This window comes from Mastigoproctus giganteus, chromosome 1, assembly GCF_048544385.1.
Source record: "Mastigoproctus giganteus isolate SK-2022 chromosome 1, ASM4854438v1, whole genome shotgun sequence".
Taxonomy (NCBI): domain Eukaryota; kingdom Metazoa; phylum Arthropoda; class Arachnida; order Uropygi; family Thelyphonidae; genus Mastigoproctus; species Mastigoproctus giganteus.
Window position 1 is genome coordinate 120,374,582 of NC_143575.1, and position 12,118 is coordinate 120,386,699.

The 12,118-nt window shown below is 37.8% G+C and overlaps 1 protein-coding gene across 2 annotated transcripts in view; it reads right to left on the reverse strand.

Annotated features, from left to right (window-relative positions):
* Window positions 1-12,118, reverse strand: part of CycB3 (cyclin B3) — a 200,659-nt gene that overhangs the window by 175,574 nt on the left and 12,967 nt on the right. For both annotated transcript variants that reach the window (XM_090381974.1, XM_090381981.1), the window contains exon 3: window positions 3,291-3,604. In XM_090381974.1, coding sequence (XP_090238100.1) covers window positions 3,291-3,604 — 314 coding nt within the window. The remainder of the gene's footprint in view (window positions 1-3,290; window positions 3,605-12,118) is intronic.

A 12,118-nucleotide genomic window follows, 5' to 3' on the forward strand; every position in this document is an offset into this window, starting at 1 on the left:
TAGTTTTGACTTTCTAGACTATCAGCAATGCAAATTAGGAGATGAAAATATGCAATTTATTTTATTTAAATCTTTATTTATGAGTAAAATACTGAAATAGAGTAATTAAATGCAAGGGAAGGAAGGACTCTTGTAAAAGTGACTATAATGACTCAGATTTTATATTCTATGCAGTAAGAATAACTGTAATGTTGCCAACAGCAAATTCTAAATGAGAAGCAACAGGGAAGTAATTGCAGAAGGTACTAGGCATTTTATATCAACTAAGAGATACTGTTCAAGCCTTAGACCTAAATAGATGTCAGAAGAACTGAAGAGGCTCGTGGCACAGAAGAAAAATGCATGGGATGCATATAAATTATCAGGCTATATAAAATAGCCTGCAATTAATCACATAGCAGGATAGGCAAGCTAAGGACCAATTCACAAAATGGATCAAAGGTGAGCAATTACAGACCTGTTAACTTGACTTCTGTCCCAGAAAAAATAATGGGGGGGTCATTGGTTTCAAAGTAATGTGGAGCCATCTACACTGGAATGCAGTTAGGCTGCAGTAGTAGTAGTAGTGGCATGTGATGCAAGAAAGCAAGTGTATGAGCTTATGCAGCATCAGTCAAAAAAAAAAAAAAAACGCCATTCCCTCCAAATGCCTGTCCAGTTCCTCCTTAAATTTATTTAACCTATCAACTTCAGCAGTCAGGGCATGGATTTGTTAAGGGCAATCTGATTGCATACTTTGACAAAGGTTCCTTAGTAACAAAGGAACTGGATGCAAAAAAAAAATTGACATAAAATACTTCGATTTCAGAAAAGGCTTTGATACTGTTCCACATGAAAGCATACTATCAAAATTGAAGCATTGTGGCATTAGGGGCAAATTACTGCTATGGATAAAAGGGTTGTTCAGGGGAAGAAGACAAGGTCAAGGTGTGCTTCTTTTAATTATGGCTTCTAGGGTTCCCCCATAAGCCGCTGTAGCATCTGAAAAAGGCATAAAGCCAAGGCCCGCAAGTGTATGTATGTGTGTTGTTGTGTTGAGCATTGAGTGCCAACACCTGTGACTTTGTAGCCAGGGTGTCCCCTGTCATCCCCAGTTGGATGTCAGGGGACACCTGGTCCCCTGACATCCAACTGGGGAGAAGACAGGGTGGTTATCAATAGTCACTGCTCTTCTTGGACTAATTTATTAGTGGAGTCCCTTAGGCTTCAATGATGGGCCCTGTCCTGGCAGCTCATGGGTTTTGCCAATAATATACAGGAATTTTGTCAGCAGGAATAAAGAGTTGATCATAAAGGGTGCTCTTACTAGAAAACCTTAAGTTTTGCAACTTTGCAACATCTGACTGAAGTGTTTAAAGCTCTGAATAGATTTAGTAAGCCCAATGTCAACGGAATCCTTGCTCTTGCTTTCCAACACAAGGGGGAATAAATTCAAATTGAGGAAGGATTGTTGTAGAACAGATGTGCAGAAATTTGCATTGGGGTAGTTTGAATAAAATTAAACAAGGAATGGACTAACTATGAAAGAGTGCATGGGAGGGGTTTTTTTTTTTTTTTTTTTTTTTTTGCTGATGCCGTATAAGCTTGCTTTCTTGCATGATTTGCTAATGGTACAGTAAACCCTCGATTTAATGGACCGGACAAATAATAATACAGTAATGTACATATTAATCTGGACCATATTATTTTTTTAGGTTATACAAAACTTCAGTGGTATTATTAATAAAAAATTAATAATAATTACCTATTTCCATTATTGTTTTGATAATTACCTACTTTTATTTTTATAATCAAATTCAGGAAATTTTTTTTTTATTCTTTCTGAAAACATGTTCAAATAGCTGTTTTCCAAGATTACAGATAAGAGCAGGCGGTGACTTGCGAGCTGAACGTGATTCAGGACACTAAATTGCAGGTCTACAGACTCTGTTTCGGTCTCAGTCTGCCTCAAGCTATCGTGCGATCAGGTTGTATACAGTGTTTTTGTGATTTATGAATTGTGACTTTATTTATTAAATAATTTTGCAATCCTTACAATTTAAAATGGCATTAAGTGATAGAAGAGTTAAAAGAAAGCATGTAAACTTAAATGTGGCACAGATATTAGGGCTAATTGAGAAATTAGAACAAGGTGTCTCAGTAGCATGTGTTTGTGAAATTTACGGCATAAAAAAAAACAAACTGTTTCTGATATCCATAAATCAAAGGCCAAATTGCAAAATTTTATATTTACAACAGAATATTACTTACATATTCTTTATTATAATTTAATAATTTTATATTGTACGATACTGTATATTGTATTAAAGCTTTTTTTTTGTCCCCCCCATTTTCAGTACCTTGTTCAATCCATGCCTAGATGAATTCAGGCTGTTTTGAAGGCTAAAGGCGGCTCAACATGCTACTAGGTAGGTGTATCTAATAAAGTGGCAGCACAGTGTATGTCCTTAGAAAATATTTTGGGTATATTTTAGAACGTTTTTTGGGTCTGTATACCTGGGACACAGTCCTAGATGAGCTTGTTGAAATGATTTTGAGTGGGCAGCCTGTTTCTTATGTGGATGGTCTTGTAATTTAACATGTGGAACTTCTAGATCTGAAACTAAGGACAAAGCTTCCAATTGTTTTAGATAAGTTGATGGACTGGAGTAAAAATATAAACTCAGTTTCTACTAAAAACACTGTGCACCTAATCCTGAAGATTGGCTGAGCAGAAATTGTTTGAGTAGCAAGGAGTCCTCAAAGCTATGTGGCTAAAATCAAGTATTTGGGGTTGTATCTTGAAGAACTTTTATTCTTTACCGAACATGTTATATGATTAAAATATAGAATAAAGTTACTTCATTCTAAGCATGCTAAGCTCAGAAGAGTTGTTAGGGCAGCAACAGTCAATCATTCAACTAATTATACAAATGCTTACTTTTGTCCATTTTAAACTGCTTTCGGTGCTTGGCATCACAGAGTTTCAAATTTTGCAAGAAAGCATTTGATTTCTGCTAAGAGATTTGCCCTTCTGGGTGCAACCCTGGCATTTCACTCAGTCTCTATATGGAGACTTCAAAAAGGATCATGGAGAGTAACTTCTCTCCATCATCCTTTCTTGAAGGTCATCAGTTGTTACATTTTGGTTTGCTTGCAGTTTGAAAATAAGGCAAGAGTTTTTTTTTATCAAACTTTCAGTTTTCAAGAAATAATTTAGCAGAAATATGATCTTAAGTTTGGTAAGGTAAAGTTAGAATAAATGAGGCTATAGTTAATAAGTTAAAAGTTGAGTCAATTTTTTCACTCACCTAATTTCGCCTGGTGTCACATATAATGATATTTCACTTGCATCTGCTTTTTTTGATGGAATATTACTTCTCTGTATATTTTCTTGGTCTTGTAGTGTTTCTGTTTTACCAGGTAATGGTTTAATTTCTTCTTGAGCAGATAATTTTGATGCTTTCAGGGTATTTTTTACCTTTTGTCCAGGAATCACAGCATTAGTAATATCTCCAAAAACTGAACGCTTTCTTACTCCACGTCCTTCAGGGGAATTTTCAGCACAGCGTTTAGTATTTGCAGCCATATTAACTACTTTTGCTGCTGTTTCTTGGGATTTTATCTAATGTAAGGGAAGGAAAAAATTAAATATAGAAAATCATTTAAAAAGATTCAGAAACATACATTCCTGGCCAGGAATGTATGTTTCTGAATTAAACATCAAGAAGTGTACAAAGAGTATGCCAGTGCCACATTCTTACTTACATTAAAAGATAAAATCAAATGAATGCAATATCAAAAGTTAGAGTATTGCACATACATACTCTTTTTTTTTTTTTTTTTTTTTTTTAATGCTATGAAAAGAAACCCTCTAAATGCAACAGCCAACCATGCAAAAGCAGGATATAATTTGCTTAAGGTCTTATTCAATAGATATCTAAGGTAAGGTAAGGGGAGGCTGGCTAGTAAATTTTAAAAAGAGACTAGTTTTGTCAAAAATTATTGTTCAGAAATACCTGTGGAAAAAGAACAAATACTAGTGATAGCTGAAGAGTGCAGAAATTTATCAGAAACTCTAAAAGGCCTAATAATTTATTCAATACACATACAGACAAAAACTGGCCTGTTTTACATATTTGCCTCATAAATGAGTTTCTTGTAACAAAGAACATTTAATGGTTCTTTTGTAAATGCAAATGGAACAAAGAAACTACTCTAATATAGTTGGAGAAGGACGTTATGTGATGGTTTTCCATGAAATTCAGATTTCCATAAAGACCATTCTTATGCCACGTGAATATTAAAATAATTTATTTAGCTATTAACTAATATTCACATAGTATAAGATGGTTCATTATTGAAATCTAGATTTCGTGGGAACTACTCTCTCTTGTGAAGAAAATCTTCAAAACAGTTTTGCTTTTCTAACGGTGACTATACAGATTTTAAATTGTATACAGCAGGACCAAATGACGATGTTACCCATGACCATTCTTAACAAGCTTCCATCTTATGGACTATACATTACTTTTTTCAAATGTGTAATCAGTTTTCTCTCTAACTGCTCTCTGCAAGGGCCAGTAAGTGGTATCCTATCTTCTAACTTTCCACTAATGGGTGTTCTCCAAGGTTCAATTCTTTCTTCCACTCTTTTCCTTTTGTACATTAATGATAATCTTCCACTGACTAGAAAGCCTATCCACAGTTTTGCTGATTTTAGCACATTGCATTCTACTTTCCAGCTTACTGAGAAACCTTCAACTTCTTGAATATCCACCACTGATTCCTTAAATGCTACTCTGCATGCAATTCTGAAACAGGGAGGAAGTTAAGTTAGTTAATTTCAATAAAAGTTTGAATTCAGCCCTGTTTTATATCTTGCAAAAAGAAGTCTGTAGTTCCTATGTTTATCTTTTATGATACTCAGATTTCTAGACAAGGTCACACTTCCCAATTAGGAATTACCATGACTTGTAATCTCTTTGCAGAAGCACATAACAAATATTGCTTTGTCTGCATATAAAAAAAACTGGGTTTTTTTCTTTTGATCTCACCTTTACTTTTCTTCTAAACAACCACTCAACTCTGTACAAATCTCAAGTCCACTCTACCATGAAATATTATTCTTGAATCTGGGGTAGTGCCCCAAAACCTCTCTCAGGATTCTAGCTTCCATTCAAAAGAGGGAATGTGTGGTTAATTAATGACCAGTCCCTTACAACGTCTCTCCACTCAATATTATCATCAAAAAAAAAAAAAACCCTAAATATGTGCAATTCTTTCTTTAATTCATTCAAACTATCTACTTTCACAACACCAAATGATAGTTTTTTTCCAAACAATCAATTACTCTTGTTGAAAGCAAATTTGCATCCTGCAGTCATTCTCTTTCGATTTAAGATTACTTCCTACTGTCTGTGTTTTGTCCAAGAAAGGGTAAGACTATCAATATCATCTACTTTACTCAATCAATCTAAATTCTTAAACACCTCAACTGAGCATTTAATAATAATAATAATAATAATAATTCATAATTGTTGAGTGAGTGAGTGAGTGTCTGTGTACATCTGTGATATCAATGTGGCAATGAATAAAAACAGAATTAGTGCATCAAACACAAAGGTGTTTCAATCAGTTCTTAGTTGATTTGTAATGGAGTGTCTTTCTTTCTAGATAGCATAAAAGCAACAGCCATTCAAATTTCATACAAGTTGCTTTAGACACTTATTTGTCTAATTTTCAAAATACTAGTATGTTAGCCAGACATCAGCGTAGTGGCTTACTGAGGAGAACAGATTTAATGGCTGACTGCTTCCTCTTTCAAATAGTAAAAAGAAAAGAAGAACTTGTATGATATATTTAACAACTAAACAATTAGTTCCAAATAAACAAATGGCTCATCTTACTCTTTTTTTTTTTTTTTGCTTAATTTTTGGTTATTTGCATGGTACAAACCACCAGATTAGCATCAGGTGATAGTACGTGATTTAAAGCAAGCTTATACTGTCAGCAAAAAAAAAAAAAAAAAAAAACACTTCACGCAAAATCCAATTTATCTAGTTCTTAGTTGAATTTATTTCAACTATTCACTTCCACTAAAAGATGGAATCCTGATCCAACAATAAACCATTGGTGGGCTCTAACTTGCAACCATCATTTAACTTGAATTTATGCTCTTTCATGTGTAGCTGCTGCAGGAGGAAGAATACCATTAACATTAAGCTTGCTCAATCCATTCAAAAACTTAAACACCCCAATCAGATCACACTGCATGTGCCAAGTCTGAATGCTGCAATTCACAGAACTGAAGCCTTTCTATGTAAGAGCTCTCTTTTGTTCCCTTCACCTGTTAACAGCAGATCTAGATCCTTCCTAAAGTTAAGCTACCAAACTTGCATACACTACTCAAGATGTGGCCTAACCGTGTACAAAAGGATAATCACCTCCTTATTACTGCTAGAAAAATTTCTGTATACCATGGACAAATCCCCATGAGCTGTCCTGGCAGCATGTCTACACTGATCAGAGAATTTCATATCTGAGTGCACAATTGTGCACTCAGATATGAGAGTCATCTACCACTTGTGCACAATTGGTAGTTGATTCTCATCAACTGGTGCAATACCACCATTTTGCTTATTGGATGTCTAGTCTCCAGAGCTAAGTTCCGGTCAACCCTCTCCCTTCTCTTCAATATGTTGTTGTTATTTGGTTTTTAGGAGCATTAGCAACTAAGGCCATATTGCTCCGAGGATATGCGATGGTCATTCCTCTGATCTTTCTGCATCCTCCGTGTTTGGTGGTCACGGGCTCGAACCACGGTCTAATCAAGAAGTGTGTACTATGCACTGCTGCTGCTCCTGCCCATGGAGGTGTGCTCTTCAACATGCAGTATGACTGATGTCTTTTAGGGTCGGATAACTGTTATGATGAACACCATGGTGAGATTCAAATTTCCTCACATTTCAAGGGTACAGCTCTAAAACGGTGTTTGCAGACCGGCTGCTAGTTAGCACACTGGACTGAACATATTGGCAACTCTCTAGGAGCTTTCAGGATCAGCCAGTATATAATCCTGCTACCGGAGCAGTTACCGGAGGGAGTCCGAATAGTGTGCGGATAGTTACCGGAGGGAGTCCAAGTAGTGTGCATGCGAGGGGCATTGTCAAGTCCACATTACGTCAAGGATCTGTGTAATGTGTATGCCATATCCAAAAATTTCATTACTTCATACAGCATGTCCTCCCCACCTTTTCTTACTGTTGAACACACCATGAATTGTCAAACTAATAGAGTAAGCTCATCTGTGAAAAGATCGAAATCTCCCAACATTTCCTAGTTCATTTTGTAAATATATGTGGTCACAGTTCTATTCTCAATGATGTCCATTTTAACATAACAGTCTGCCAAACTCCATGTACTTTTTCTGACAGAATCTCAATTATCGGTTTATTCAACCACTGCCCATCTCAGTTGCCCAAATTATTCACTGTGCGATTCCTTTTGCCTCAAATGTGGCACTTTTCATATATCCGTTCCAATATTCCCTATCAGAGACTTGGTATCTCCTCTTGTTGATCTTCTCTGGCTTAAAATCTCCCTACATCATTCTGTTAAATTCATCTGATGTCACTACTGTTTTCCCAACTCTACTAATCACGTGAAATTTTTTCATTTCCTCTCTTTACAATTTGACTTTCTCCAGTCCAACTTTCTTAAAAGTGAGATAATTTTCTTCGGTGATTTTAATGTTTACAACTCCAGCTGGTCGAGATGACGAGGCTTTAGTAATTGCTAATGACCTACCACAGATTGTACATTTATCTACCAGAATACCAGACAACCCTAACCATACAGCCAACACACTTGATTTTTTTCTCACAAACAACCCTTCTCCTAAGTACATGGGCGTAGAGAGTGGTCCTTTAGACACATCAGATGATCACAACTTGGTTATTCTCTCTCTCTTCTCCAATTGAGCCTTTATCTCATGACTATTCAAACCTCGTGTTGTTTGGCATTCCAAGAATGCAAAATGGGATGACCTGCGAGATTTCTTTTCTTCCTTTACTTGGTTGGATAACTGTTTCAAAACTTCTGATGTTAACATTTACTCAGATCGTGTCAGTGAAATTATTCTTGTAGGAATGGAATCCTTTATTCCACACTCCATTATAAAATCTCGCCCTTTATCTAAACCTTGGTTTTCAATAAATGTGCTAAGGCTGTTTAAGAGAAAAATGTTGCATATCGTAATTGGCTTGTTTCAAATTTTTCATTTTCAGTCTACACCAAAGCTTGCAACAATTGTAAAGCAGTTATTAATCAGTCCAAACTAGAATTTGAACAGAATAAGTGAAGAAAACTTGCTTCATGCCCCAATGGTAGCTGAGCATTCTGATCTCTTGCCAAAACTATTGGCTGCAACTTTTGCCCATCTCTGCTCCCACCTCTGTCCAAACCAGATGGTTCTGTTGTCACTTCAGCCAAGTATTCAGCTGACCTGCTAGCATTCCATTTTTCTTCCAACTCATGTATTAATGATCTTGGTAAGAGACATGAGCCATTGAATGGCTCATGTGATATTCCGTCAAAAGAATTTTGACGAATCTGGATGCTAAGAAAGCTCCATGTCATGATGGTATTTCTCCACTTGTTCTCAAAAACTGTGCTCATGAACTGTTTTTTCCTGCCTTTTTTCACTTTCTTATTCCAAATGTGTTTTTCCTTCTGCTTGGAAATTTGCTCATATCCAGCCAGTTCCTAAAAAGGGTAACAAATCCTTCCCATCCAATTACTTCTACTCTTTCTAAAGTAATAGAGAAATCAATTAACTGCAACTCTTAAACTACTAGAAACCTTCAATCTGATCAATGATCGCCAGCATGGATTCCATCAGTGTCGACCCACTGGTGATATTCTGGCTTAGGTTACCCATTTATGGGAAAATTCAAGGGAAAAGTTCAGCGAAACACAAGCAGTTCATCTTGAAATCTCAAAGGCTTTCGATCGTATTTGGCATTGGCATATGATGCAAGAAAGCAAGTTTATGCAGCATTAGCCAAAAAAAAAAAAAAAAAGAAAGAAAAAAGGTCAGATATCACCCTTCCCGTTTGTTCCAAATACCTGTCCAGCTCAGCCTTAAATTTATTCAGGCTCTCAACTTCCACAACAAAAAAATGGAAATCTGTTCCATCAATCAACTACTGCTGGCTAAAGGCTAACTTCCGCACATCTATCCTACAACTGCCTTTCCCCAATTTGAATTCGTGCCCTCTCAAATGATTATTCTGAGCAAGAGGAAGAATCCCATCAGCATTGAGCATGTTCAAACCTTTCAACACTTTATACACCTCAATCAGATCACCTCGTAGTTGCCTAGTCTGCAAACACTGTAATCTGCAAATCTTAAGTCTTTCTTTGTAAGAGCAACCCTTTGTTCAATTCACTAATCTTGTTGCCCTTCTCTGTACTCTTTCCAACAGCTCTACATCCTTCCTAAAATGAGGCCTCCACACCTGTATACAGGGTGTCTCAAAAATATTGGTACAAATGTTTAGGGGAGGTAGGTAATATCTAAAGGAATGTGAATCGCATAGCAACCCATAACCGGAAACGTCATTGTAAGTCGGTAGACGGCACTGTTCATCAGTTCGCAAGAGGGAAAATTTCTGGTTTACTCATTCAAGCAGTAGTCGCCGCACGAAGAGCATGCATCGATATACAAACTGTGAGCTGGTACACATGCACCTAGTGAATGGATTAGTAGAGGGCAATGGATGAGCCGCTCAACGAATTTATGGAGAACACTTCCCAGACAGACATGTATCAGACCACTGTTTGTTTGCGCGTGTGCATCAAAATTTGTGCGATTATGGGTCATTTAGAGGTAGCAGGAGTAGTGCGGGCAGACCATGTTCCACGTGAACTCTCGCCATGGAAGAAAGTGTGTTTAATGCCGTCCAGAATAATCCTACTACCACCACACGTGCCGTTGCCTCTGCCTAAGGAGTGTCTCGTTGCAGTGTACAGCGTGTCCGGCACGATGATTCGTTACATCCATTTCATCTCCAAAGGTTTCAGTTACTGCTCCCCCAAGATCATCCTGCCCATGTGGCTTTTGCGCAGTGGTTTCTCCAAGAAAGTGTCCAAGACTTGAATTTTCCAGCCTATGTTTTATTCACGGTTGAGGTAGATTTCACTCGGGAAGACTTATTCAATCAGCACAATGATCACGTGTGGGCTCATGACAACCGACACGGTGTGTCCGCACGCGGCACAACATCGTTTCGCAATAAATGTGTGGACAGGTATGGTCAGTGACTGCTTAATCAGCCCATACTTGTTACCATCCCGCATGAACTCCGCTAAATATCGGATCTTTCTTGAACAAGTTCAACCAGGGTTACTTGACGATGTTCCAGCAAATGTTAGAGACAACATTTAGTTTCAACATGACGGGGCGCCTGCCCATTATGGAAGGTGTGTTCGTGACCATTTGAACAGGCATTTTGGGAGTTGATGGATTGGATTTGGTGGACCAGTTGCCTGGCTCCCACGTTCGCCTGATTCATCGAGCCTTGATTTATTTCTGTGGGGACCGTCAAATCTATCGTGTATGAATCGCCTGTGGAGATGGAAATGGATCAACTCGCGAGAATCGTCTGCGCTGCTGATACTGTCAAAGAAACTCCAGGCGTGTTCGACTGTCCTCCAATCCATGCTGCGTCGGTATCACGCATGCATCGTGTCATGGTGGAACCTTCTGTTGTAACGTCACGAAATGCATCATTATGTACTCCATTGTTAATATTATGTCAAATAAATGTTTGCCACTAATTATCATCTTGTGTCATTTCTGCTTCTTGTGCCTCTGCTACTACTTTCCTGTGATGTTTCCAGTTATGGGTTCCTATGCGATTCACATTCCTTTAGATGTTGCCTACTTCCCCTAAACGTTTGTACCATATTTTTGAGACACCCTGTATAGTACTTAAGGTGTGGCCTGATCATTGCCTATACAAGGGGATAATCAACCCCCTTAACCCTGCTAGAAAGATTCCTGTATATCATTGACAAGACACCATGAGCTACTTTTGCCGATCGTCTGCACTGCTCAGAAAACTTCATACCTGCTTCCACGATTACCCCCAGGTCCTGTTAATTCTCAAAAACTGTCAGTGTAGTACCACAGAGTTGATATGTTAATCTGGGGTTACTGTTTCCCATTGTTTGGCATTACAAGAATGCAAAATGGGATGACCTGCGAGACTTCTTTTCTTCTTTTCCTTGGTCTGATTACTGTTTCAAAACTTCTGATGTCAACGTTTGCTCAGATCGTGTCAGTGAAATTATTCTTGCAGGAATGGAATCCTTTATCCCACACTCCACTTTAAAATCTCGTCCTTTATCTAAACCTTGGTTTTCCAATAAATGTGCTAAGGCTCTCCAAGAGAAGAACGTTGCATATCGTAATTGGCTTGTTTCTAATTCTTCAGTTTCATTTTCTGCCTACACCAAAGCTCGCAACAATTGTAAAGCAGTTATTAATCAGTCCAAACTAGAGTTTGAACAGGCTAAGAGAAGAAAACTTGCTTCTTGCCCTAATGGTAGCCGAGCATTCTGGTCTCTTGCCAAAGCTATTGGCCGCAACTTTTGCCCATCTCTGCTCCCACCTCTGTCCAAACCAGATGGTTCCGTTGTCACTTCAGCCAAGGATAAAGCTGACCTGCTAGCATACCATTTTTCTTTGAGCTCATGTATTAATGATCTTGGTAAAACACCTCCCACCATTCCTAACACGCTCCATTCAATGCCTCCTGTGGTCTTCCGTCAAAAGGATATCAGAAGGATTTTGATGAATCTTGATGCTAAGAAAGCTCCTGGTCCTGATGGTATTTCTCCACTTGTTCTCAAAACCTGTGCTCCTGAACTTACTCCTATTCTTTGCCGCCTTTTTTCACTTTCTTATTCCAAAGGTGTTTTTCCTTCTGCTTGGAAATTTGCTCATATCCAGCCAGTTCCTAAAAAGGGTGACAAATCCCTCCCATCCAATTATCGTCCCATTGCAATTATTTCTACTCTTTCTAAAGTAATGGAGAAATCAATTAACCGCCAACTCTTAAACTACCTAGAA